Here is a 26,694-nt window from a genome sequence, read left to right as displayed (position 1 = left end):
TAAGTTCTTAATTTTAAGATAAATTGCAAAATGTAGATAGTTTTTGAAGCCATGTGAAGTATAATATTGTTTGCAACTAAACTTCAATGAAATTTTAAAAATGAAGCGAAGAATGGGGAAACTTCTACAAGTAATAATTACCAAATAAAAAGCCCTGTTCTAAGTAGTCTTCTCATAGCTCAGTTTTGTATTTTCTCCATACATGAATACAAAACCAAAATTCTACTTTAATCCAAGAGGGTTTCATATATTGATATTAAGCTAATGATTTTTATTATATTGTGTGGTAACAAAGCTTTCAAAATAACAAGGGGGATGTCTTATCCTAGTTGTTTGCTTGTTTTCCCTCAAAATATAGTCTGCTTTATGTATCTTTGAAGTACAGTACTGGCTTTTATTTTTACTAATTTTAAATATAATAGATACATTTTTATGTATACTTTGAGGGAATGACCAGCTGCTGGGAAGTGTGTGAACGCAGTGTGCTAAAGCATTCTCAAGCTAAGTTTTGTGGCTGCTGTACATGGAGTCATGATTGTACGGCCAATTTTATTCTACTGTAGTGACTGATTAACTTCTTTTCAGATTTTGCCAGCATTGTGTGTTCTCATTTACCACACAGATATAAACGTAAGTAATTTCTCAAGTTTTAGATATTTAGATTCTTTGTTTTCTCTGAAGAGAAAATACTTCAAGATTGTATTTAAGTGGCAACCTTAGTTTTGTGTGTCATTTCATGTATAATTAACTAGTAAATGCACAATTAAATACGAAGACTAATATAATTGTAGTCATTCAGAGCATGAAAAAGAAAGTGAAAACACCATTCCTGAAATATCTTTTAGAAAAGTTTTTTAAATCACATTTAAAAGCCACATTTTAAAAAAGTTCTCTTGTGGAATTGAGCACTTCACCATCAGCTTCACTTTAATTCTGCCCCACTTTATAGTTTTGCATAGATGACATATAATGCATGTGTAGAAAAAAAATATAATTCTACATATCAGTCCAATGAAAATTGTGATCATATGGGTAAATCTGAGTTTCATAACCTGTTGGGTGCTTGACTTTGCAACCTGTTTAATGAAGGAAATCACATACAAAAAGGTACTTAAACAGGAATAAATTATTGTTTTGTGGCACCTTTGACAACTTTTATTCATGTTTTTAATACTAAACTTTCAATACTTCTCACATTTCTGATCCATGGGCTTACATATGTTTTCTGAGTGAAGCCCTAGAGGAGTGGACTTACCTCCTGAAGCCTTATACTGGGACTTCAGGAGCAAAGATCCATGTAACCGAGGGATACTGAGCCGCTCTCCTCCCATCAGGACTTTGATGTCTTTACTCTTGCTCCCTGTAGTGATTCTCCAATTTAGGGAAGCAGGAATTGAACCCTTCTAGTGAGTGTGGGGATAGAGCAGAAGATTGTTGGAACTGTCTTTTGTTATTTCCACACTGTTGTAGTGGTGTTTCTGCTGCTTTTTTAATGGTGAAGTGGGCTTGGCTCCACAAAATATTTGCAAACAGTTTAATTTGGGATTTTGCCAGGGCTTTCCCAGTATAATATGAGTGGGAGACAGCACATGGTGACTTTCCAATTCGTAATTTGGACAAACTCGAATGGAAATTCATAGCAAACCCAAACATACTTCTAGCCTATAGGCTTTTTTTATTTCACGACAAATTTGCCATCTCTCACAAGCAATGACTGTGTGAGAGCTTTGTGAGGTAGATACAAGACTATGTGATGCCAGGTTTTGACTGATCTCAATTAGGGTGCCCATCTTTTTGATCTTGAGGGTCAGGTGCTAGTTTCGAGGTACCAGTCTGGTCCCAGCCCCTCCGTACTGGAGCAGCAAGCCTGTCTTTGGAGATGAGTCAGTGATGGAGGTAGGTCAGCCAGCAGTCTTGTGAGTGCTTCTGGCAGCTGCTGCTCTCGTCAACAGCGGGGCTGTGGGGCAGCAAGCTGGTGAGGTACCATTTCTCACTGCTTCTGCTGCGATACCATCTCCACTGCAGCACCTTCTGCTGTCCCTGTGGCAATGGCAGGTGAGGGCAGCAGCACGCTGGGCCAGGAGAGCCTTGAGTCTGTGCTGGCTGGTCCCTGGAGCTGGATGGAAGCAGCCTGTGAATCAGGACTTCGGTCCTTCATATGGTCCAGTGCTGTAGTATTTAGCTGTCTTAATAGCGAGAAATTTTAAATGGGTATCTTTGTTAGAAATAGAGTAGATACAGATAATTCAACAGATGATGTCCTCAGTGGCGTCCAGATGTCTCTCCCTGCAGTCCCTAATACCAACTCTAAGGGATGGAATATCCCTCTTTCTGCTGGCTTTGTTTCTGCTTCGGATACTACCTTTCAATGACTGTAACTTTCGTACCTTTCTGGTTTTGAGGGCTCTCAAATAATCCTTATTAAGTCATCAGTAGCTTTGTCTTCCTTTTCTTTAAGACACTAAGATGCATGATAGTAATTTCTCTGTGAATTTTCTCTTTGCTCGAACAGTTGCCACATTACAATAGTTGCTAGTCCTTTAGTTGGTTTGGTATAATAATTCATTTCCTTTGCTGTGGATTTCATTCTTAATATGAAGGCAAAAAACAACAGACATCCAGAACAGTTTGCAGTTTCTCTTGAGAACTGCATTATGGATCAAAAACTCTAAGGTGTAAGATACATGGATTGGAGACTGAGGGGACTCAGGTGTTCTGTAACCAAAAGACGGCACAACTGACAAATTGTAGCAGTGCTAGGAGGCTGGGTTGGTATTTTCTTTGGAACCTTACCAGCATAACTACTTAGCTGAGCTCATTGTCTATCTTTGAGATGCAAATCAAACCCAACAGTTTACCTTTGTGAGATGATGTATGCTGTCATTCTGTGCACCAAAATGTGGTATTTATTTAAAAAAAATGAGAGAAGGCATATATAAATTATTATTCTGGAACAAATGGCCCCAGTTTTCATAGTTGTATGTAATAATCTATCATTTTACTAATTAGGTCTCATCATAATGTTTGAGTTTTCCCTGTAACTAAATTGCATGCTCTTTTTTTTTACCCCAGACTTGTGGAATGTTTATCAATAATTTAAGACTCCATTGTATGGATTTTACTGCTCAGTGTGTAAACCACATTCTTTCCAATTTGTAGATTCTTGTGGACACTGTTTGGGCTTTGTCCTACTTGACAGACGGTGGAAATGAACAGATACAAATGGTGATTGATTCAGGAGTTGTACCTTTTCTAGTTCCCCTTCTGAGTCATCAGGAGGTTAAAGTTCAAGTAAGTCTGGTTCAGTTGCTATTGAACGGTTCTTCGTAAGCTGTTTTCTAAAAAATGTGCCTTAGAGTGTTTATTAGTGGAGTACTGATGTGGGTGTTCGTAGCTACATTTGTTGCAGGTAAAACTGAACAAAAGGTGTTACCTACACTGAGGAAAAAGCCATTATTAAAATGAAAGAAAAACTCTAACAAAACAGTTCTAATGTAGTTTTAAGTGAAGGTTAGACATTAACTTCCATTGTGTGATTATCGGGGTTGCCTTCCTTTTGTAGTCCAAAAATATTTAATGACAACAGATTTTACATTTTCCACAATTGAAGTTGTATGCACTCTTTTCTGTGGCTGCATACATGGTTGTGCATATTCTGTCTGAATAGCTCATGAAAATCAATTAATATTTTGGGACCTTTTGAATGTTAAAATATTTGCAGATGCTGAGTCCTTTTAGTGAAGTAAATTTCTAATTAGCTACAAAAGGTAGGATAACTGCACTTCATTGATTAATTTCAAAGACAAAGGGAAACTAAAAGTTAGTGTGTACTTGATTTTTCTAAACCAACCATTGCAATTGGGAGCATTTTTACTGATCTGTGCATTTGCCGTGCTTGTTTAGTCTGTGCTTTGTATGGGACTGGGCTGTCTTGAAATTTGTCAGACCAGTTAACTTGATGAAAAGGAGTCTTTCCATTATTCTGTCTCTTGTTAAAGCATTTACTAACCAATACATAGAGATACAGAGTCTGTTTCTGAAAGTCAACTGAGAATAAATAAGTAGTCATGGATTTTCTAATTCTGTAGTGGAGAGCTGAATGGAGAAGTAAGGAACCTTGGCAGACATAGTCAAAGCCTAGAAACAGATAATGTAATTGTAGCTCAGATCAGATACATGATTAATTAACTCCTCTATTGTTTTAATATTATTTTAATTCTTAATCTTTATGCTTTTTGAGGTGAGCTGCAGTGTGTCTGTTCAGTAAAATCCTGTACTGTGTGTTTCTGTTTTAATGAAACAGTACCCATTTTTAGGAAGGAGCTCAGAGGATAAAGTGCTAAAGTGTATTTTGCAAAGTGTTTTTATAAAGAAAAATCTTAAAATGATCTTTGTTTTAACATAAGTAACAGCAATGTCTTTAACATGCAATTTTTTTTCCTTCCCACTTTGGATATTCAGACAGCAGCACTGAGAGCAGTAGGCAACATAGTAACTGGTACTGATGAGCAGACACAAGTTGTTCTCAATTGTGATGTTTTGTCTTATTTCCCAAATCTCCTGACGCATCCAAAAGAGAAGATAAACAAGGTAAGAGCTCCTTTTGAATGCCAAGACTGGAATTATTTTTTTATAAGGGGACTCTTAGATGCTTTGAGTTTTGTTTGAGGTGCATGTTGTGAGGGGCAAATACAAGTAAAAGCCAAATACACATCCCTAAAAAAATGGAACTCACTATATTTTTTTCCTGAAGTACTTCATAATTGGCTGCTTGCCACATCTGGTTGTTTTTTACTTAAGATCAGAGCCTTTTTAAGATGTTCTGTATTGCCTTGCCAAGTATATCCCCCTTTGTAACCAGGAATTTATAGCTGCCATCAGATAGATGTTAGCTGTGCCAATGAACTCCTTGAAGGAGATAACAGCTGAGTAAAGTCTCAAGACTCAGAGTCCTGTCTGATCCTTGAGTGAGCTTTGGGAGCTCCACTTCATGTTTCAGGAAGAAAATGGGAGCTGGAGCTGTTTTTCCTTGTTTCAGCACAGAAAGATACTCCTGAGTGGCTAAGTCAAATATTGCAGGATAAGTCCTTTTTTATATGAGGTTTTAGCAGTTTTCCTGTTTTCTTTGCAAAACTGATCTCAAGTTTAAAATATGGCTGTGACTCCAGCAATGCAAAGCAGATCTAAGGTTTAAGTCTGTATTGATCCCAGTGTATGGAGACACTTCTTGTGCAAGTAATAATCTGGCCCTGTTAATTAATCATATTGATATTACATTGATCCCCTGTGCATTTGGCTTTCACAGTGCAATAAAAGTTTGTGCACTAGAAGTGCTATTGGGGAGGAAACCTGGAGGCTCTGTTTGGTGGTTGGTCATGATATGATTTTAGGTTGAGGTTGTTTGGTTTGGTTGGGGTTTTGATTTGTATCTGTTGACTGTTTTTAAGAGTGTTTTGCTTTTTGGATTTTTTTTTTTTCCCAATTGTAGGAAGCAGTTTGGTTCCTTTCCAATATCACAGCAGGAAACCAGCAACAAGTTCAGGCTGTAATAGATGCTGGGCTAATCCCTATGATCATACACCAGCTGGCTAAGGTCAGTCAAACTATCAGCTATGCAAGTTGTCATCCTCTTTTTATAAATCTGACATGAGGAGTCTGTGATTTTTAATAATAAGCTTGACAGATGTTTCCATGCTGATTTTAATGAGCTATTAATTTTATTTTTCAGGGGGACTTTGGAACACAAAAGGAAGCTGCTTGGGCAATTAGCAATTTGACAATAAGTGGGAGAAAAGATCAGGTATGTGTATTGGGATTTCAGCTGGCACTAAAACGTTGCACATGCAGCCATTTTTAAGAAGCACAACATTGAAAGCACGTTTTTTCATTATTTAGGTTGAATACCTTGTACAGCAAAATGTTATCCCACCATTCTGCAATCTCCTCTCAGTAAAGGATTCTCAAGTGGTACAGGTGGTGCTGGATGGTCTGAAAAACATCCTGATAATGGCTGGAGATGAGGCTAGCACAATAGCTGAAATTATAGAAGAGTGTGGAGGTAAGTGCTTATTTGGCTTTCATAAAAATTAATTTGGGGGATATTATTCTGTCTTCCTTTTGCTGCTTTTGATATTTACTACAGCATTTTTTTTACCATGGGCTATTTTAATAAGCAACTGAGACTTCTGTAATGAGACAAATGACTTTTTTTTTCTGTTTTGCTTGGTTTAGAGATGGTCATGTTAGAGCCCATCATTGAATGAGCTTTCTGTAGCTTAGGGATTTTTTTAGCTTGAAGTGAGAATTGTATTTCTTTTCATTTGATTACTGAGTGTACTTTGTTCTGTAGTAAAACACACAATTCTTGCTTTAATTCATTGCCTTGGAAGCCGTTGTTAGGATCATAATTTCATTACAGGCCAAAGTGGGATGAGGAGTCTTTTGGATATTGCAATCCAAGTTTTAACACATGCTAATTAATGCATTATAGTAAGATAGCAGTAAAAGGATGTTGAAGAACATACTACACTGGAAGTTTTTCCCTTGTATTATTCCATATCCAGTTTGAAAATGGGACTAGTGTTTTAAGCTGCTTTTGGTGTGAGGCTTTGTCGCTTTGTTGTTTTAAACTCGTATGCAGCACACAAATGTAGCCACTTCCTTTTGGTGATATACATAAAGCACAGTGGCTGAAACAAAAGCTATGTAGCAGACAGAGGTCTTTAAAAACTTAAATACAGAGAGTTTTATCTAAAAAGGGAGACAATTCCATTATCCTTTCTTCATAAAAAGGGATATTATATGACATGCAAAGGTTTACAAGCTACTTCTCTTTCCTCTTAGAGACAAAGATAGCTACTAATACATAATATATGCAAACTGAGCTACATCTTTTCTAGTATGTTTCAGTAGTGATGTTTCATTATTTTTCCTAGTTTTTCCAAAGTAGTCAATAAGTCCAGTTTAAACTTACAAAACTCTTCTCCATTTTCTTTTATTCAGGATTAGAGAAAATCGAAGCCTTGCAACAGCATGAGAATGAAGACATTTATAAGCTAGCATTTGAAATCATAGATCAGTATTTCTCTGGTGATGATGTAAGTATGCTAAATATTGCAGAGTATATGTGCTGTGCTGTTAGCTTAGTAAGTACTTCGTCATTGTTCCTCAGTTCCAATCATCATGAATATAGGTTACCTGGAAATTCGGTTTTCCTGCTCCTTTCTCAGTACAGCTTCCCTTAATTGAAAGCCTTGGAAGAGTTTCTCAATACCCAGAATTTTATTTAGCAACGTGAAGATAACTACTCTGGTTTTGACTAATAAATGGATTGACAGTGGCCTAATTTTGTCACACTGACACGTAAATTGACATGTAATTACTTGCGATTAGCATCTAAACAGTTCTCTGGCTCTCCTTTTTACTTTCTCATACATCAGACTTTGGGGGGAGGAGGGCTGGATCCTCACTTTCAGATAGATTGCTCTATTTCAGCTCTCTAATTGCTCCATCTGGATTCTGCATTGAAAAGAGTCATCAAAACTGTAACTGATTGATCTAGACCATCTGACATTTTCTTGCACCCTGATTAGGTATTTTGACCCTCTGGGTTCTAGCTCTTTCTGCTACTGGCTGCTTGTGAGAGTGCCTCAGAGGCACTTCAAGAAATTTGAAGACAAATGATAATTATATTTTCTAGGCCACCCAGGGTGTCTGTAGTTCTGCAGCTGAGCAGGATTATGTTTTCAGTTCTTCTCTTAAATTGAACTCAGCAGATTCCAGCTCTGACTTTAAGACTTTCAGTTCACGCGTTCGTCATGTGACTGTGAAGTTAAAGTCACCAGAAGTTAAGATATGTAAAGTTCCCTGTGCTTGTAATGATTCTGTGAGCAGTGTCAAATAGTCTCCGTAATGGCTCTGAGGCTTCCATAGCCAACTGAAGAGCACAGCTTAGTTGGTGCAGGGGGGAAAATCACCCTTTTGAGGTTAGTACTGCCTTCTGTGCATTTACTTTTTACATACACTAATGCAATTTATTCTTTGCCTGATATTCTGAATTTACCCCCTTTACTCAAGAGCAAAACTTTACTTCAGGTTATTGTTTATACTGCTGTATATGCTATTTATACTGTCCAAATGCAAGGTCCTGCATCTGAGTTGGGGCAACCCCAGTATAAGTACAGGCTGGGCGCTGAAAGGATTGAGAGCAGCCCTGTGAGAAGGATTTGGGGGTGCTAGGGGATGAAAAATTGGACATGAGCCAGCAATGTGTGCTCACAGCCCAGAAGGCAAATCTTATCTTGGGGAGCATCAAAAGCAGCGTGGCCAGCAGGTTGAGGGAGGTGATTCTGCCCCTCTGCTCTGCTTTGGTGAGACCCCACCTGGAGTCCTGTGTCCAGCTCAGCAGCCTCAGCACAGGAAAGACATGGACCTGTTGGAGAGGGGCCAGAGGAGGGACATGAAAATGATCAGAGGGCTGGAACAGCTCTGCTGTGAGGACAGGCTGAGAGAGCTGGGGTTGTTCAGCCTGGAGAAAAGAAGGCTCCAAGTAGACCTTATTGCAGCCTTTCAGTACTTAAAAGGGGCCTGTAACAAAGATGGGGACAGACTTTTTAGCAGGGCAGGGGTCATGACTTTAAACTGAAGAAGGGGAGATTCAGGCTGGACATGAGGAAAAAGTTTTTTACAAAGGGTGGTGAAACACTGTCCCAGGTTGCCCAGAGAGGTGGTAGATGCTCCATCCCTGGAGACATCCCAGGCCAGGCTGGACGGGGCTCTGAGCAACCTGATCTAGTTGAAGATGTCCCTGCTCATTGCAGGGGGTTGGACTAGATGAGCTTTGAATGTCCCTTCCAACCCAAAATGATTCTATGGTTCAGTTACCATGTTTTCTGGGGGGTTCTGAAACGTGACATTGTAGAAGTTATATGATGGGGAGATAAGAGTTAAAACAAAACTAGATGAATTTTCAGGCAGTAAATATAAGTAGGAAAATAACCCACGTTGTCTGAGAACTGGTGCAAAACCAAACACCCAGAAAAAAAAAATTGTCCTAAGAAGACAAGTGACTGGTTCCATTAGCCTGCTTGGCAGTGTTGAGATTGACTGCTCAGGAATATTCCTGCCTCCTGTCAGTTCAGGATCTTCTGTATTCTCACAAGGTGTTGCTGGCCACTAGATATCCCTTCACTGTTAATCCCATCTGCTCCTGTGCTGAGCCCTATCAAGTACACAGGCCTGTGCTTTAAGGACCAGCACTAATGCCTTCTTGGCTTTAGGTTACTGTGTTAAAAGCATGGGAATTTAGGTAGTGTTGCAGAAGGCTAATTTATCAACTCACAAACATTTCGCAAAGCATTCTGAAACCAGATTTGATCTTCATTTGGGCATGACGTGCCCCCACTCTTCCTCCTGAGGATTCTCGCTGTTACCAAAAGCCTTAATCTCTCCTTCCAATTTAGGTATTGTCACCTTTTGGGTGAGTCAGTTCTGACGTCCACACTGCTCCAAGGCTGGGTCTCGGAGAGCTGTTCGGACCCCAGGCACAAGGGCTCTTACCTGCTTCAGAATGACACAGGGTTTGAAACGAGGCATTTAGATCCAGCAGCCTGGTTTGCGGAGGTGGCGTGTTCAGGGAATAGGCGCAGCTGGTGGTTTGGAGGAGGATGAGGAGGGTTTGAATTTGTGCGTGTTGCTGCTACTGACTGTGTTATTTGCTGCTCCTAGAGGCAGTAAATACCCGAATTCTAACAGCTCTGGAGAAGCTGGGTGAAGATGGATACTGATGTCTTTCATTCTATATCTATAGAGTAATGAAGTACCTTTGGTTTAAAAAAAATTCAGATTGTGCTCATGAGAGCTATGTAAAACTGCTCTGAAATGACTAATTCTAAATCCTTCAGATTCTGGTAGGAGATACTGAGTACTCTTTTAAGCTTTATATAATTATTTCTATCAGCTGCCAATAAAAATTATTTTCACGTTGAAAAAGTGGGAGAAAGTACAAAACTAATTTTGGAATTCACAACTAGTGATTAGCCAACTCCAGAAGTACTAAAAATTGGCACCGAAATATTAAATCATACAGCTAAAATAGCAACTGCCTTGACCAAGCAGCAACCCAGTCTCTAACCATTTCAGTTTTCTTTTTCCCTGATGGTATTAGAGCAGAGTTGATGTGTTCTTCCTTTTAAATGTGTTTGAGGAATTGAACTGGGAAAACTGCAATTGCAATAACATTTTAAAAAAGAAGAAAAGACGAGCATTTGTGAATCTCTTCTACGTGTACTGAACCATGCAGGGAATTGGCCTCTCATGTATTTTTGTTGTTGTATTTTATAGATCGATGAAGATCCCAGTCTCATTCCTGAAGCCACTCAAGGAGGTACTTACAACTTCGACCCAACAGCCAACCTTCAAACGAAAGAATTTAATTTTTAAGTTCAGAAAAGTGCAGCTTCTCTGTCCCACACCAGTATGAAGCACCACCAGATGGCTACCAAGTGAAGAAACAAAAGGCTCCAAGACACACATGCCTCTTCGTTTTGATGCTTCTAAAGCAAGCCATGTATCGGTCACTTTGCAGTTGCCAAACGTCACTATCACATGGACTGTAAATGCATATGCATGATCTCTTAAACTGTTTCAGAATTCTTTTTAACAGTCCCAACTACCTTTTTTTGCCTTTTTCCTGGTGCCACATGCTGACAACCGCAATCTGCAGTTTTGTTAAGAATATTCCATAGTGGTGGCACATTGGCTTTCCACGGAAAAGTAGCTTCTTTGGAAAATGGTGCGCTGTGGATCAAGACACTTTGGTATGATGCGTACGTTTTGGAAGACTTTACAGGGGCCCAGTTTGCTCTGAGCCTCCATCATCGTCCTCCACAAACATATTTTCATATACTTTATGTGGAAGAATAGATTCAAACATACAAGCCAAATGAAATTCATTGGTGAAACTGAAATAAAAGTAACTTTAAAAAAACCACTTGGCAATTGATTAAACACTTAAGTTTAAAACAAACAGAAAAACTACTTCAGCTATCAGTAATTGATGTGTGTTCATTAACTGCCTCAGAAACCAGGGTTGGAGAATGAACTATAGATTTGGACTGGTAAAGCTTTTGCCATTATACCTAATTTTTGAGAACAGCGAGCCCTATTTGACCACTCACTTCAGCCTGTGTGTTCCTGCTGTTTTGAAGTAATCAAATGCTGTGCATGGTATTTTACCTGAGCTACAACCTGTTATGGACTTGAACTTCTGTTTAAGCTGAAAGCAAGAGTCCCAGACCGTAGAAAAAAAAAATGTCCAAAAAATGTATTAGTTAAAAAGAATCTTGCTTTCAACTTTCAGTAGTCAATATATTTTGTTTTAAATTGATAATTGGATATGGTTGATTTATATTGGGTTTAAACTGTGGAGCTTTCATGTTTACTGTAATTTAGTCTTAAACTATTTTTTACTTAGTAACCAGTGCTTATGATGATGTGGTTGGCAACAAACCAGCAACTACTTAGAAGCGTCATAAAAGCTTCATTCTTGGAGTATTGGAAGAGTAAGTCAGAAATTAGTCTCAAATCTTATTCACACGATTCTAAAAGATATGAACTGGTTGATGTGTGAGGCCGTATGGAAGCTGCCGTTATTCAGCATAAACCTGATGTGCAGCGCACATTAAATAACTTTACATAAAATATGTGAGGTCATTGCTTTTGGAAAATCGTCTGACCCAGTAATTTTCAAAGGGATTTTGGTCTTGCTGGGGTGAAGGTCGATACTTTTGGAATTCTGTAAGCTATCACACAAACTGGTTTTGTTGCTGTTGTTTACTGGGTGTAATTTCCCAATGCATTGATGTGAAGGGATAGAAAAATCTAAACTAATTTAGTTATTGGATGTGGGTTGTATTTACTGTGATGAAGATAAGGACAGATGCCATCAGAGCTTTGTGGATCAGCTGTTTTTCCACTGATGAACAACGCATAGCAGGTGTGCATTCATTAAATATATATCTGCCAAGGTGGAGCCACTTTAAAGAGTGAGTTGTCTTGTATCGCAACTGGATACAAGCGTATGTTTAAACTGCAAGATTTTTACTTGCTAGATAATCTGTTTTAATATAGTGGTTTGGCCTCTGATTATTTATAGGTTTTATAAATTTTAGAATCAATTTCTCTTTAAGGTGGCTCAGATTTTTCAACTCTAGTGCACATAAAATTGAGTTGAAGTTCATTGTGCCTTTTTTCTTTTCCCAAAAGTTGAGTTGAAGCTTCATATGGTAACTGCATCCTATTCACACACTATAGTCTAAAATCTTGAAACTGTGTGGTGTTCGCTAAAAAAAACTAAACAATAAAGCGTCAAAGTTAGGTAAGGTCACAAAGTTTTTGTGAAATTAGAGTTCCAGCAGATGTTATTGTGAACAAATATTTGCCCCCTTCTAATTCAATTTAGTCTCCCTATATGCCATATAGACTGACGGAAACCCTGGTCAGCCTGCACTCACTGTTATCCCAGAGATTCCATACAAATTGATACTGAAACAACGTTTTTCCACTACTGTGAAGATTTGATCCTTTTCTTGCACTCAATGCATTACGTTAAAAGTGAACATGGGAGAACTGGGTAAGGCAGGACAACGCATTTGCTCAGTTCTTCGTGTTGTGACCTTATCAGCTTTTGATTGGGATTGCACCATTTCATAGTTAATAAAGGAAACAAAGTATATTGCTGCACTTTTACGTTTTCAGAACAGTGTTTAAAATTGCATTGTTTTTATTATTTTTTTAAACTATCAGTTAAAATAGACTAAAACGTTCTTTCAAAGAGGCATCTAAATGTGTTCCTAATTTTGTATATGGGCTTAGGTTTTGTAACCAATAAAAAGCTGCTATCAAATACTATAAAAAAATTCAAGAACTTATTTTGAAGATTATGAAACTGCTTGGTCTTCACAGACTGACTTTGGGGTTTTTTGTCTTTGACAAGGTATTAGCAGAACTCCCCATCAAAGTTGGAAGTATGTTACAAGAATGAATAAAGTAAGCTAATGCAGTCATCTCTGAAACCTTGGATACTGTGCTGGTACGGAGTTTTCGGCTTTTTGAGGAGAAGTTTCCCAAACATGTTCTCTTGAACTGCTGGAGAGGTACCTGCGGCTCCGCCGCTCTGGGTTTGCCGTCCCTGCTCCCTGTCACCTGGGGGAGCCACCTGGGGAAGCCTCTTCTCTCTGTGGGTGGGTTGATGATGGAGATGAGCTTCCCACGCCTTAGTTTAATCTTTGCAGATGCTCTTCCATGGGGGATATAAAGGATAACGATCTCCAAATAACCCAACAGCTATTTCCAAAAGCAGTTTAATCTCTGGTTCCTTCAGCTTTTAGTTGACAAAACTCTTGAATCTTGTGGGGTTTTTGCAAGCTGTTAATTATCCAGCAGGTCCTACCTCTATGACTTGAAAGACACTACACTGGAATAAAGAACTCATTAGTTTAGGAGACATCTTAATTAGAAATAATAAAACCTAGAGAATATCTTAATGTCCTGATGCTTCTAAAAATATAAACACTTTCATTTTGTTTGGATGATCTGCTGAACAGTGAAATGACTAAGAAGATCCACTAACAGGCATATTTAAAAAAATAAAATCTCAGTAGACTGAATGATAGTTCAGGCCCATTTTGTTATTTTAGTCTGATCTATAATGTCCTCTGGATTCTGAGTGTGTTTCGAACTAACCTTTTCTACCAAGGCAGCCTAGTTACGTTGTGTTCCTTCTGTTTCATTGCGTAAAAAAGACTCCCTTTTGTGGCATAATTATGCTTCTATTCAGACATATGTAGGACAACAAATTATGCCAAGCCATTAGAAAGTACTTTTCAGAAAGAAAAGGAAGAAAATAGTAGAAAATGATGGGCTCCAATAGCAAAACCTTGGGAGATTTTGCTGCAGGGGTTTGTCACCATCCCTCTGTGGCAGCATCAGCAGAGTGAGCTGGAACCTTCTCAGATCTGCTTCAGGGTGCTCAGGAAAATTGCCTCATGGTAGGACATGGAGTTATGAACTAGAGCAGCTTCACACTTCCCTGATTCTAGTGTGTGTGTGTGTGTCTGACGTGTGCTGCAGAGATCTCCAGCTGCCGCTGCAGCACCACAAGCGGCTTCCTTGTCAAATACATTGGTGAGAAACCTTTCTTCAGCAGCACACAGGCTTATGAAGGAGTGTAGGGGTTGTTTTCTCTCCCAACCTTAGTTTTAAAAAAAAGTGTGTTAGGGACATTCCAGCCTTGTGCATCACACCTCAAAAGATTAAAACCATAATTCTTGTGTTTTTAAATGAAGGCTGGAGTCTTTACTGCTCTCTGCCTTCACCCATCAGCAGTAAAATAGGGTGAACGTCACCACACAACCTCAGTGGAAACATTTTGTGAAGCATTTAGATGGCCCGTGGGCAGGCTCTTCCCTGGACACAGTGCGGGAACTGCAGGAGGAGTTTTCAGATTGCTCAGTGTAGAGCCTAGGGACGCCTGAAGATGGGGAGGATGGATTAACTATCCTCTTTAAATGGAGTCCTGCAGGAGATGGTGGTGGTTGGATCTTCCTCATGTGCTGAAATGGAACATAAGGGAGGGAGCTGTTGTGCTTTAACCCCAGCTGGCAACTAAGCCCCACGCAGCCGCTCGCTCACTCCTCCACCTGCAATGCAATGGGGAAGAGAATTGGAAGGGTAAACGTGAGAAAACTCGTGGGTTCAGTTTAGTAGATAAAGACAGTTTAACAAGTAAAGCAAAAGCTGTGCACACAAGCAAAGCGAAACAAGGGATTCATTCACTGCTTCCCATGGGCCCACAGGTATTCAGCAATCTCCGGGAAAGCCTAATGGTTGCTTAGGAAGACAAACGCCATCACTCCAAACGTCCCCTGCCTTGCTCCTTCTTCCCCCAGCTTTATATACCGAGCATGACATCATATGGTATGGAATGTCCCACAGCTGTCCCAGCTGTGTCCCCTCCGAACTTCTTGTGCGCCCTCAGCCCACTCCCTGCTGGGTTGGTGTGAGGAGCAGAAGAGGCCTTGACTCTGTAAACATGGCTCAGCAGTAACTAAAACATCCCTGTGTTATCAACACTGTTCTCAGCACAAATCCAAAACAGAGCCCCATACTGGCTACTGTGAAGAAAATTAACTGTATCCCAGCCAAAACCAGCACAGGAGTTCATGTCTTCATCCTAATTATTCGCAAGCTGATCAGCTTTAGTTACTTCTCTCCTTTTTTTCTTTTGAACCCTGCCTCACGAAGCTAGATGATCCCCCATACAAATTCTCCGTACATTAAAATAGAGGATGAAATTAAAATACTTTGCCAGTGGCTTCAGCAAGTTCAGTTCCAGGTTTGTGCAAGGAGACACTTAAGGAAGCTGCACCTCCTGCTCTGGGATTAGACCCATCACTGTTCCTTTCTGTTTGATGTAGTTCACAGCTGTTTCCCCCTGCATTTCATACTTCTACATCCTGGTGGGGCTCCCTCAATTCTAGATTCTGCCTGCATTTTATAATATTGGAAATAAAGGATAAGATCTTCCTGTTTTGCCGTGCTGACCCTAGTTTACAGGAGAAGTGACTGCAGCAAAGTCTGTCCCTGGAATTACAAAGGAGGGTCTCTTGACATCATTTCTTTGGGAATGGTTTGTGCAGTCTTGGGTTTTGCTCTTTAGAGCATGGCAGCACATAAGAAAACTCAAGGAATGGAATGTGTGGAGGAGTCGTCTTGGGAATTGTCAAATTCTCCTGTTGAAATCAAAGACATCCAAACTCTTCCAAAAATGCATATAGCTTCCTCAAAAACATAGTCTTCCAGCCTTTGCATACCTTGATACCTGTCATTTTTCACATCACTGAGCTGTTGCCTTTACTGGTTTAGAACAAATATTAAAAATAAATTTTTTCCCAAAAAAATGAGAGTTTAAAAAACTACCTTTTTCTGCATGTTTGGAAGTGGGGAAATAAATTGAAAGGTTCAACTGCTGCTAAAACACATTCTGATGCCTGCATCTTGCATGGAAAAATTTCCGTCCAAAGGGCTCATTTGTGAACACTTACAAGGAGCTGGATGTGCAGACACTGAGTCGGACACCTAGTGATAATACTCACTTCCAGCTCTGCCTGTAATCTCAGTGTTTCAGGGCCCCATGCTGAAATGTTTAAGCCTTTGCTGAGAAAAAGGCACAGTCCAAGGGGAGTATTTAGCAAGGCAGCATCTTGTGTTTGTGCTGAGCTTTGCACAGCTATGGATAGCCTGGGATGTGATTTTAGGGGAGCTCAACCAGAGGTCTGAGCATGAAGTTTTAAAAATTGATGGGAAAGGAAGAAATCATCGCTTGCAGTGGTCACGGTTTTCTCTGTATTGAGTATTTTAGTCAATGTCTGAGCTCTTGGAATACTCCAGGAGTTTTACTGCCATAAGCAGTTGCCTATTAGCCTAGATTAAATAGAAGAAAGATTTGGCCCTTAAAGATGGGAGAGAAAATTTGAAAACATGACTCCTACAGGTTTAGAAATAGAAATCTATTAAACTTTTGTGATTCTTCTTGACATAACTTGGGGACTACTTCTCATGCTTCCAGCTGCAGGAATACTGCTACAAAGATTCCTCGGAACCCTTGAGTTCCTCAGTGTTTTGCTCTTACCCCAACCCCAATTATCTACTCAAAGAGAAATGCTGCAAGCATTAAAGTGTTAATGCTGAGGACTTGAGGGATCTTTTCTTCTCCTCTCTCACTTGGAAACTGTCAAAAGAAGAGGTTGCTAAACTGCATCAATGTTCCTTCCAAGCTAAGTTTGTGTGAGAGCTAAAAGTGGTGGCAGAGAGGCAAAAGCTGGGCAGGTTTCAGTGCCAGCTGCAGGCTCCATGCCCAGGGTTGGACATCCCAAGTCAGGCTTTTCCCCTCTGTTACACCTGAGAAGCTCAGTGTGTGTGTACCTTGCTCCTGGCTTACTTGGTGTGTAGTTGCTCGGAGCTGCGAAGCGGACGGCTGCATGGAGGCAGGATGGCTGCTTATCCCTGGGAACCAAACAACAGACTCCAGGCAGTTTGGTGTTTGAGGTTTTTGGTGCTGGTTTGCATCTTGGACAAGGTGACTACTGACCCTTTTGCAACATCAAACGTAGATGCATCACTGCATTAGGAGCTTAAGTTACGTCACCAGGCTTATGTCACCTCCTCCGCGTGACCCGGCTCCTCGGTTTCTGCTAAAAAACAGGGAATAAACTATTTTGCCTTTGCTGGGAGTAAAGGTGGCCACTTGGCAGCAATGGACTGTATATCGAAATCAAGCTTCCCTTTTTGTAATCTGTTGCCTGCTAATTAGCAGGTATTGGATCAGGGCATCTCATCCCCAGGGTGTCTTGGAAAGCATGGTCCCCATGCAGCAGCCTGGGCAGATTGGGGAAAACTCGCTCCTCCAAGGTACTTTATTTGAGTACATTTGGGGTTGTTTCTCATGCTCCCAGCAGGAGGAAGGTGAAGAAATCATTTTGGGAAGCTTCATCCAGTTGGGCTTTGGGTTTGAAGGTCACAGGCGAGGTTTGGAGCTTCCCCGAGACTCCTCAGCAGGGGATCTCTCCTCCTGGTGGCATCTCCATACACATTTGAGAGACCACCTGTCCTGGCAGCTTGCAGCTTCATGACAAATGCTCCCCCATGGGACAACAGCAGCTCGAGACACTTGCCAATGAAGTCCTTGGCCTTGAAGACCATGTGGTGCGTTGCCCCAGCACCAAGGACCTCCTGCCTTCTAAAGAGCCTGGAATTCTGTCTCAAGGTGCAGCAGCTTTCCTCCAGCTCTGCAGGGATTGCCGCGGTTACCAACGCAGCTTCTGGAGGACATCTTCACCTTTCCAGCATTGCCAGCGCTCTCTGAAAGCTTCTGGGTGATGAGGTCAGAACAAACTCCCACAAGAGCCATGTCCTAGCCTAGAGCTCACCTTCTACCTAACCTCAGAATTTAAAGCCCCCTCAAGTATAATGTCAGAGGGAAATGCTGAGGGGAGGCTTAACGTTTTAAATATATGGCAGGCAGAGCTGAACGGAATAGGCTGGTGTCCGTGCCCACCGGCAATGAGACACACAACCTTGATCTTCCACTCTGTTTACAGACATAAGGACAAGTCAGTGAAGTCCCATAGGAGGCAGCAGGGGAATGGCCAGCAGACGCAAAGCAGGGTGAAGCTACAGTGAGATTCCCACTGAGTGTTCCTGCAACTGACTCAGGTGAGCATTGTCCACACATCACAGAATCACACACAGAATCACAGAATGTTAGGGAATGACAAAATCTCCCAGAAAAATTACTGTAGCTTTAATTTTTTAATTTTTTTTTAATTTTTTAATTTCACTGCTTCTAAACCTTTAAAAATTATTATGAAACTTTTACTGGAGCACTGATGGTTCCTGTTTCTAGGAAGGTTTTTGTCCTGAAGCTGCAGTGCGGAGTGTGTCCTGCAGTATCAGGGGCAGCTTATGCCCCTGGACTGAATGTGCTGGGTTCAGTTGCTGAATACAGAGATTGTGCGGTGCTGGGAACACATGCTGCTGTGCCCCTAACTAGGTATGAATAAACCGAAATCTAGGCAGGACATGACAAAATCAAACAGTCTGACTTACTTACTGACTTCTTAATTTTCTCAACTCCATAGCTGATGCCTTTAATGAGACAGCCTGGTTTGGGTGTAGCTTTTGATTTCCATCTGAAACTTCCTGCACTGTCCCTGGTTTTTATGGTTTGGGGCTTTGCTTTGCATTTTGTTTGTTTGTTTGTTTGTTTTTTCCCCAGATGTATTATTTACATTGCTACTTTATCTTTTTTCCTTTTCAAAAGGCTGGCATGTCTTTTAGCACAGCGCTTTTACCAGCACCACAGGTATGACATGCAGTCTTGAAATTCACAGCACGTTCTCAGAAGTTCTTCCCTTGCACCCATTTTCTTTCCTGCAGCACATCACCTCCAAGAAAATGGCAAGAAGCTCCATTAAGTCCAAACCAAACTGAAATAATTTAATTAGGATTCATCTCTCATGAAGAAGACAGCAGAGACTGTGAGATGCTCCTGTGTGGGTGGAGAGCTGGTGACCATGAACCAGGTGGTTGGGGGACCGCGTCTCAGGGAATTGCTGGTGATGAAATCAAATGACAGGCAAAAGCAGGAGGAGCTGGGGCCAGCCCCACGCATGCAGGGAGCTGCAGCCTGCCAGAAACCCATCTGTGGCATTTTGAGCTTCTCCCTCTGGCCGAGGCCGTGATCTTCCCTGGAGAGTTGACACTCACGGCTACTGGGGTCTTCAGCTCTGCAAGGGGAGAGAAGAGCAAGGTCATTTGTTGCCTCTGCTGATGGTGCTGAGGGGATAGATGGCAATGTGACTTTTTTTATATGGGATGAAGACATCAGGCAGAAAATAACAACAAAAACATTGAGGATGTTTTCTTTACCAAAGACTGAGTGGCGTCGGATTAAAGTAAGTCACAAGTGCTTCTTCCCAGGGAGGAAATACAGGACAATAAAGGTCTCTCTAAGGGAGAAAGCCCAGGGGGAACCATGTGGCCAAACCAGTACCTCCTGCCAGGCCATGGTGCCCACATCACCCAAAGCCCTGGGGCTGCCTGCAGCCACCTCCACCAGGATATGTCCACTGACCTCCCACTTGTTCCCACGTGCTGTCTTTGAAGAGCTGCTTTTTTCTCAGGGGCATGGTGAACATTGTCCCCATCACTCCTGGGGCAGCTCTGAAGCCTCAGAATCACATTCCCGTGATTGCAGCCCAAAATCTGCTCTTCCTTGCTAAGCTTCCCTTGCTTTGCTGGTGATGGCCCCATCCCATCTTTTAGAAATGGGGCATCCTGGAGAACACTCAGTTATGTTTTCCCTCTGTATTGACCTTCCCCAGGAACAGGGGGAAGCTTCTTCTCCACTCCTGTGGAAGCTCAGCCCCGAGGAACGCTGTGCAGATACCTCACAACTGGTGCCATGCTGGACTCCCGCTCCAGCCCTGTACTGACCCGAAACTTGCGTCTCTGGAAATGCTGCCTGTGTGTTGCAGGATGGACTTGTAGCATTGGTCTTCATTTATGCTATTATCAGAGAGAAGGACTACTGTTAAGTGCTGTCAAAAGCCAGAAAATAATAAGGTGTAAAGTGCCCATCTTTATGAGCAGAACAGACCCTTGCCTGATCAGATGCCTCCAGAAAACGAAGGCCCAGCTCTGCTCTCAGCTGGTGGTGTTCTACCCAAGGAAATCTCCGGTTTGGTCTTTCCAAAGCCCTCTCCCTCCATTATCAAACCTCACATAGGCCCCTATGGCTTTGTCCTCTCGCTGCAGAAGCTGGTGGCTTCATAACCTTGCTGTGGTTTGGTTAAAAAGCAAATATTGCTCCTACGTCCAAGGCAAAGCAGAGCATTACCACAGAGCTGCCAATTGCCAAGTGGTTTTTGTTTGTGTAAGCAGTTGTGGCCTGTTGAAAAAAAACAACGTGTTGCCACATTCAAGTGTGGTTAGCCAGCACAGGCCAAAAAAGATTTACTACAAATCTGAGGCCTAAGGGAGGATTTCAGAACAGTCCATCAGCTCCGGGGAGATTGTTTCCCACAGCAGTTAGCACACAAGACGTTGACAGTGCAGGACTGATTTAAAGCATTAGAGCTTTGGAGGTGACAAGCATTGGATTGGGTTTATACCTCTGGTCTGACCACAGAGAGGCAGACAGGGCCGTGGGCAGAGGGGGACATGCTTTCCATGTCTGGGTTGGCATCACCTTTCTCAGCAGTTTAAAAAGGATTTATCCTTTTTTTCTTTTTTCCTTTTTGCGGTAATGTTGTACAAATGGCACTGTGTGAAGCACGAGGTGAGGGGATGATGCGCTCCTAGCCAAAGATGCATCGCTGGGACCCAAACACAGACACCAGCCTTCATCTGATGTTTTTAATGATATCCAGACAGCAAGCTTAGGGCTGCAACTCAAGCAAATGCTTCACAAAAAAATCAAGTATTGGGAAGTTTAGATGGAGTCCATTTAATTAACTCTTTGAGGGCTGTAATGTTTTGAACTGCAGTTTGTCATTTGTCTTAGCCATAATCACGTGGCTGGCTTTTAATACCATTTGGCAAGGAAGTGGTGTCACGCATGGTTTTACTCCTTGTTTTTTCTTGGTGAGTGGCTTATCTTCTTCATGGCTTATCTTTATAGGTGGTATTTCAGGGTTTCTTTAAGAGGAGGAAATTAATTTACAGCTGTTAGGTGTATTGAAGTGATAATTAAGATATTCCACTGCATTATACAGCCTTTTTCCTTGCAATCTTTTTTTTTCATGTTGTATTTGAAAAGAAAGCTCTTCTTAACTTTCTAAAAAAATTATTATTGACCTTTCTTCCCCCAGGTGATTCCCAGGTCCCTGGCTGCTGCCCAGAACTCTTCTCCCAGTGTTACAGCCGGTCACAGCTGCTGGTGGCCGTCTGTTCCCTCTTTAAATAGTTCAATGTAAACCGTTCCTGCCCTCACCCTGCAGCCCTGGGGTCACCTGGTTCCCCTCTGACCTCAGGCCCTTCAGAAAGACCGTGGTGAAACCCATCAGAGAAGCCCCATTAGTAACCATGGGGCAAATGTGATGTAGGTCCCTCCAGAAACAAAGAAACGGTGCCAAGAGCAGAAATCGGCTAATGCACAAGTAGAAACCATTTTGTGTCACTGACTGGCTGAAATATGGAAGTCGTGAAGAGACCGGGGAAAAGGTGAATTGTCCTTCTTGTAGTGGTGAAGGGGAAAATGTGACTCATTCTTCCTCTACCGGTTTTTAACATCGGTTGGTTGGGTTTGGGTTTTTTTTTTTCCAGCTCACTGTTTCCTTCTATCTGGGGGTGAATGAAAAACTCCTTGTCAGAAATGAAAAAATAAATCTGTGCTGGGTGCATAGTCATGAAAAGGGTTTGTTGAAGCTGGTTTAAAAAACCAGTCCCACAGAAAGTTTAGTACATCGGTGAGTAATTAGCTGTGTCCTTTCATAAACAGTGTGAAGGATGACCCAAGTGTCTTGGTGCTCTGGAAAGAGGCAGCAGGACCCAGAGGCAGCTCCCAGTGCAGTGATCCCTGGAAAGCAGAGAAGGGATGGGAGGTCCCAGGGCTGGAGGAGCTGATGGTCATGGGTAAGGAGGCTGCTCTGACAGTTCCATGCAAAGGCAGATACTCACCAGAATGGCTCTTCTCAGTGAAGTGGTGATTAATGCAAAATGATCACTTCCAGTTAAGTGACTGTAAAAGCTGATACACACCAGAACGCCTCTGAGGGTGTCAGCTTGTTGAACCTTCATCCTTAGAGATGTTCAAACCTGTAGCACCAGGCCTCAAGCTACCTGACTGAAGAAGGGTTTTGGATCAGGTGTCCCTTCCAAACCTTGGTATCCTATGAGCTGGCCACTTTCGCCAATACATTTAGCTCATAGCCACCAGATTCAAGATTGCAAAAGAGAAGACCACATCAGCAACCAAATACCGATTGAGTCAATTAAAGAGAGCTGATGAAGCTGTAGGAAGCTACTAGCAGAGTTCAAAGGTGGGATGCAAGTTATAACAAGGGTGGTTTGAGGGGGGAAAAACATCAGTGAAACTATACCCAAGCAATACTTTTCACAATCATGGAATGACTGGGCTTGGAAGGGACCTATGGAGATCATCTAGTCCAACGCACCTGCTAAAGCAGGTTCACCTAGAGCAGATCACACAGAAATGTGTCCAAGTGGGTCTTGAATGTCTCCAGAGAACGAGACTCCACAGCCTCTCTGGGCAGCCTGTTCCAGTGCTCTGGTACTCTCAAAATAAAGAAGTTTCTTCTCATATTCAGGTGGAACCTCCTGTGCTTCAGTCTGTGCCCCTCATCCTATTGTTGGGCACTACTAAATAAAGAGAGCCAAATAAATACCTGTTGCTGAAGAAAACCAAAAAGGAAATAAAACATCCTGCTGTTCTAAACATCTCCTTTTAACTTTGAGACAGCCAGCATCGGAGGGAGCAACTGGATGGACTTAGCATCCAGAAAAGCTGCTAAAAAAGGATCTTGACCAGCTAGTGTAGGGTCTGGGACCAATAACCCAAAGGATACTTCAAATTTGTGAGGAACCTGAAACAAGAGTGTTCTCAGGATTTTTATTTTGCCTGTTAGTAAGAGAGAAGCTGTGATATTTTAGAAATCGGCACAGAGGCTGTGACATCTATCACACACCCGGGAAGATGGAAACTGTCAGTTTGAGGGTGCCCTCCTGGCTGGAGTCCGTAAGTGCAGATGTTTAAGGGACTCATGTGGCAGAGGCTCTCCTGCAGGATTACCAAGAAAAAGAGGCAAGAAACTTCCCTCCCTGGAACTGACTTCTTCCTGCAATCTTCCACACTGCTTCCTTTGGCAGGCAGGAGTTCTGAGAGTGAAGCATTCAAGTGTTGTTGGGTGAGCATCCCGCACACGTTTGGTTAGAGCAGTGCAGGGCTCATTAGATTGACTTGTTTAAACGTGCTTTCCAATGCAGGAGAAAATAATTATAAATTGCTGTTTCAAACTTTTTGACCCAGCATGGTTTTGACAGTCTCTAACAAAGGCATAAATGAGCTGAGTAATGTGACCGAGCATCTAGAAAAGCCTTATTCGAGAAAACAAGGATGGTAAATCACACGGTGCCCCATGAGACAGGGTATTTTGCCAAATTACTGCTTCAGGGGAAGTGAGAACACTTTCAGTAACTGGGATGTTACTTCATCAGTTTCAGGCATTTAGGGTTCCCGCTGCCAAGAACAACCCCTTCTCCACCGCCTCCTACCTTGCTATTTAGATTTTTAATTGGTGGCATCTAGCAAAGGCTGGTGGTTACCTCTGTTTGCTGCCAGAGGAGCCTATTTTTTCTCTTTAAAAGGTTCAAAAAACACCCATGGTGGAATGGGAAGGCTTCAGTGCCATTTTTAACCACCAGCAGACAATCCTGTAGAGTCAAATGTACACATCGAGAGCCAACTAAGAGTAAATCATCATCAGGACTTCAGTCTATGTTGAGTTTAAAATATTGCTGATCCACCACCCTAATGTACAATACTTTATTTTGTACCACATGAGACGAAAGACCAAAATGCCAGTGAACTCAATAAGGAGAATGTTTTTTGGCATGGCAATGCAACACAGAGCCTTTTGCATTGTGCCTCTAGGACTGATGTTCAAAATGGCCAAAAGGCCCGCGAGAAGATGCAGCTTTTTCATGTACTGGCAACCAGGCTGCATAGATGACCTGAGTTTGTTCAGCTCTGTCTAGAGATGAGCACTTATGCTGTGTCACAGAAACTGCTCAGTCTGGTTCTGACAGATACTCCACATGCATTGGAGACAACTTGTGTGTGAGAAGCAAACAATGACCGTCACCAACAACGCAAAGGCAGATCAACCTGCTTGTGTTAACTGCAAAGATGCAAAGATGTAATTTTTATCCTCCTTACCATGCACACAGGTTTGTCATATAATTAATTATACAATTCAGTGCTGTTTAAGTATGCTCACAACCATGACCACTTAGGTCAGACCAACACTGCAGCACTATTTTATAGCATATAATAGTTCTTCTACAGTGACACAGCTAAAAAAAAAAGGTGACTTTTTCCACTGGAAAGGATTTATTTTATTGAGACCTTCCTGTAAATGTCAGATTATCTTTCTTCATGACTGTTTAAGCTCTCTATTCCAGCTGCTGCCCCCTATGAAGTGAGGCTAAGAACAGCACTAGTAAAAGCTGGGTGATAATTCCTTAACAACTGTAAAATGCTCTGGTATGAACAGAAGATTTTGCCACGTATTTCTCCTTGGTGTTTCTAGGTTGAGGAACTTCTTCCTTGAAAGCAGCTGACTTCTGCTGCTTGAAAATTTTGTGTCCTTTCTCATCACTTCCCTCACCACTTTCATTAATTTCATAATAAAGTAGGGACTGCTGTGAAATTTCTTAATTTAAACCCTGAATAACAGAACTCTGGGTACAGGAAGGTCTTAAGCACACGTTTTATAGGCCTTTCCAATGGCAGGTTGAGCATGATTGGACAAAAACCATCACTGCAACAAGGGACCTGGGCCCATCATGAGGTGCCAGGGGCCTTTCAGCTGCCCCGGATGCAGTGGAGAGCCCTTTGGTTACCAACCTGCCTATGCCCAGGGGCGCCCATAGTTACCAGCCATTGCCTGTCGAGTGGTCTCACCAGTTTCAAAAGTCTGCGAAACTGAGCTTCATGTTGGCTGGTAAGGCCACCATGAGGATATTTAGAGGTTGAGTGGTCATGCAGATGTGTTTCCAAGCATCTAAAGTCAGGTTTGATTTCTTTATATTTAAATATAATCCAAGGAAAATGAGGTACAGCTTTCATTAAATCAGTATTTGATAAATATAACGATTGAACAAGACCTAAACCAAGAAATACAGAAATTAATATATACACATCCAGTCCTGACTCACATCCATGGCTTGGAGATTATACCTGTAGATGCCTCATTAAAACCAATTAGCTGCTGGTTGTTCTAAGTCCTTTGCTTACACTGCTCCAGTTCAGCCATTCCCTTTTAGCAGCTGCTGATTTTCTAGTGGATGAATGTGTGATTCGAGCTGATTGAGAAGCACCATGGAGCATGTTCAAACACCCCCCTGTGGGCATCAGCCCATCAAGATAGCTGCATTGGGGCTGAGAGCCATGGTAAGAAAGTAATGCCCCGGTCTCTCGTGTGCATTTCTGGCGTAATTCATATTGCTCTGGCAAAAAGCGTCCCTGCTGAAGCACTGGACACATGTAAGGAGGATGAGCAGAGCCTAGTGACTGTGGGAAAAGCTGCAGCCAGTGATGAAAGTCCAAGAGACGGAGCAAAAAATGCTCCACGATGGAAGTTCTGCTCAGAGGTCTTCCTGGTGGCAAGAGGTCTCAGTGGTGAGTGGATGGGTGTTTTTCCGCGTGGCATGTGCCAAGTGCAGATCTGCTCAGTTTAGGGGGCATATGAGGCTGGGATCCTCTATGGCAAACCTGTGGGCAGCAATGAGTGGGAAAAGTCTGCCCGAGGTTCAGGTTTGCCCTGGGACTCGGGTTTGCTCTCAGGCTCAGGACCTCTGCTCCAGACCCCGCAGCAGCACTCCCAGGATGGCCAGGGCTTCCTGCAGGCCCTGCCCAGTGCAGGCACTGCACCCCCGCAGCACCCAGCGGTGCCCCACCAGCCGGCCCTGCCGCAGCCTCTCCCCTAGCTCGGCAGGAGCCAGCGCTCCCGGTACCTCCTGCTTGTTGGCCAGGAGGAGGACGGGGACACCAGCCATGCTGGGGTGGCTCAGCACTTCCTCCAGCGCCGCCACTGCTTCGGGCAGCCGGGCCGTGTCCGTGCTGTCAAACACAAAGATGAGGGCGTTGGTGTCCTCCAGGTAGTCAGGCCAGCTTGCCCGCAGGCTGCCTTGTCCACCGATGTCCCAGAGGGTGAAGGAGATGCCACAGGGCGTTTGCAGAGACTCCACGTTGAAGCCCACCGTTGGGCTAGTCTCCATAGCCCAGCTGCTCTTCAGTTTGTATAGAAGGGTGGATTTGCCAGCAAAGTCGAGCCCTAGCATGACAACTCGAGCATCACTTTTGTGATGGCCTTTGGAGATCAGCTTCCCCAT

General features: G+C 42.4%; 2 protein-coding genes across 2 annotated transcripts in view; one reads left to right on the top strand and one right to left on the bottom strand.

Moving 5' to 3' along the window:
• KPNA3 (karyopherin subunit alpha 3) overlaps positions 1–13,705 on the top strand; it is a 54,826-nt gene extending 41,121 nt beyond the window's left edge. Inside the window, exons 10-17 of the mRNA XM_080356329.1 lie at positions 586–630; positions 3,160–3,291; positions 4,462–4,590; positions 5,489–5,593; positions 5,729–5,800; positions 5,896–6,058; positions 7,003–7,097; positions 10,342–13,705. Of these exons, the coding sequence (XP_080212455.1) occupies positions 586–630; positions 3,160–3,291; positions 4,462–4,590; positions 5,489–5,593; positions 5,729–5,800; positions 5,896–6,058; positions 7,003–7,097; positions 10,342–10,440 (840 nt within the window). The 3' untranslated portion in view covers positions 10,441–13,705. The remainder of the gene's footprint in view (positions 1–585; positions 631–3,159; positions 3,292–4,461; positions 4,591–5,488; positions 5,594–5,728; positions 5,801–5,895; positions 6,059–7,002; positions 7,098–10,341) is intronic.
• Positions 13,706–26,148: 12,443 nt separating this feature from the next.
• Positions 26,149–26,694, bottom strand: ARL11 (ARF like GTPase 11; the record flags this gene model as incomplete). Its single annotated transcript, XM_080364127.1, has 1 exon — positions 26,149–26,694. The coding sequence occupies one exon, from the start codon at positions 26,692–26,694 to the stop codon at positions 26,149–26,151; it is 546 nt and encodes a 181-aa protein (XP_080220253.1).

This window comes from Nesoenas mayeri, assembly GCF_963082525.1.
Source record: "Nesoenas mayeri genome assembly, chromosome: 1".
NCBI classification, from domain to species: Eukaryota; Metazoa; Chordata; class Aves; order Columbiformes; family Columbidae; genus Nesoenas; species Nesoenas mayeri.
The sequence above is the reverse complement of the archived record's forward strand: the minus strand, read 5'-3'. Positions and strand labels throughout refer to the sequence as shown.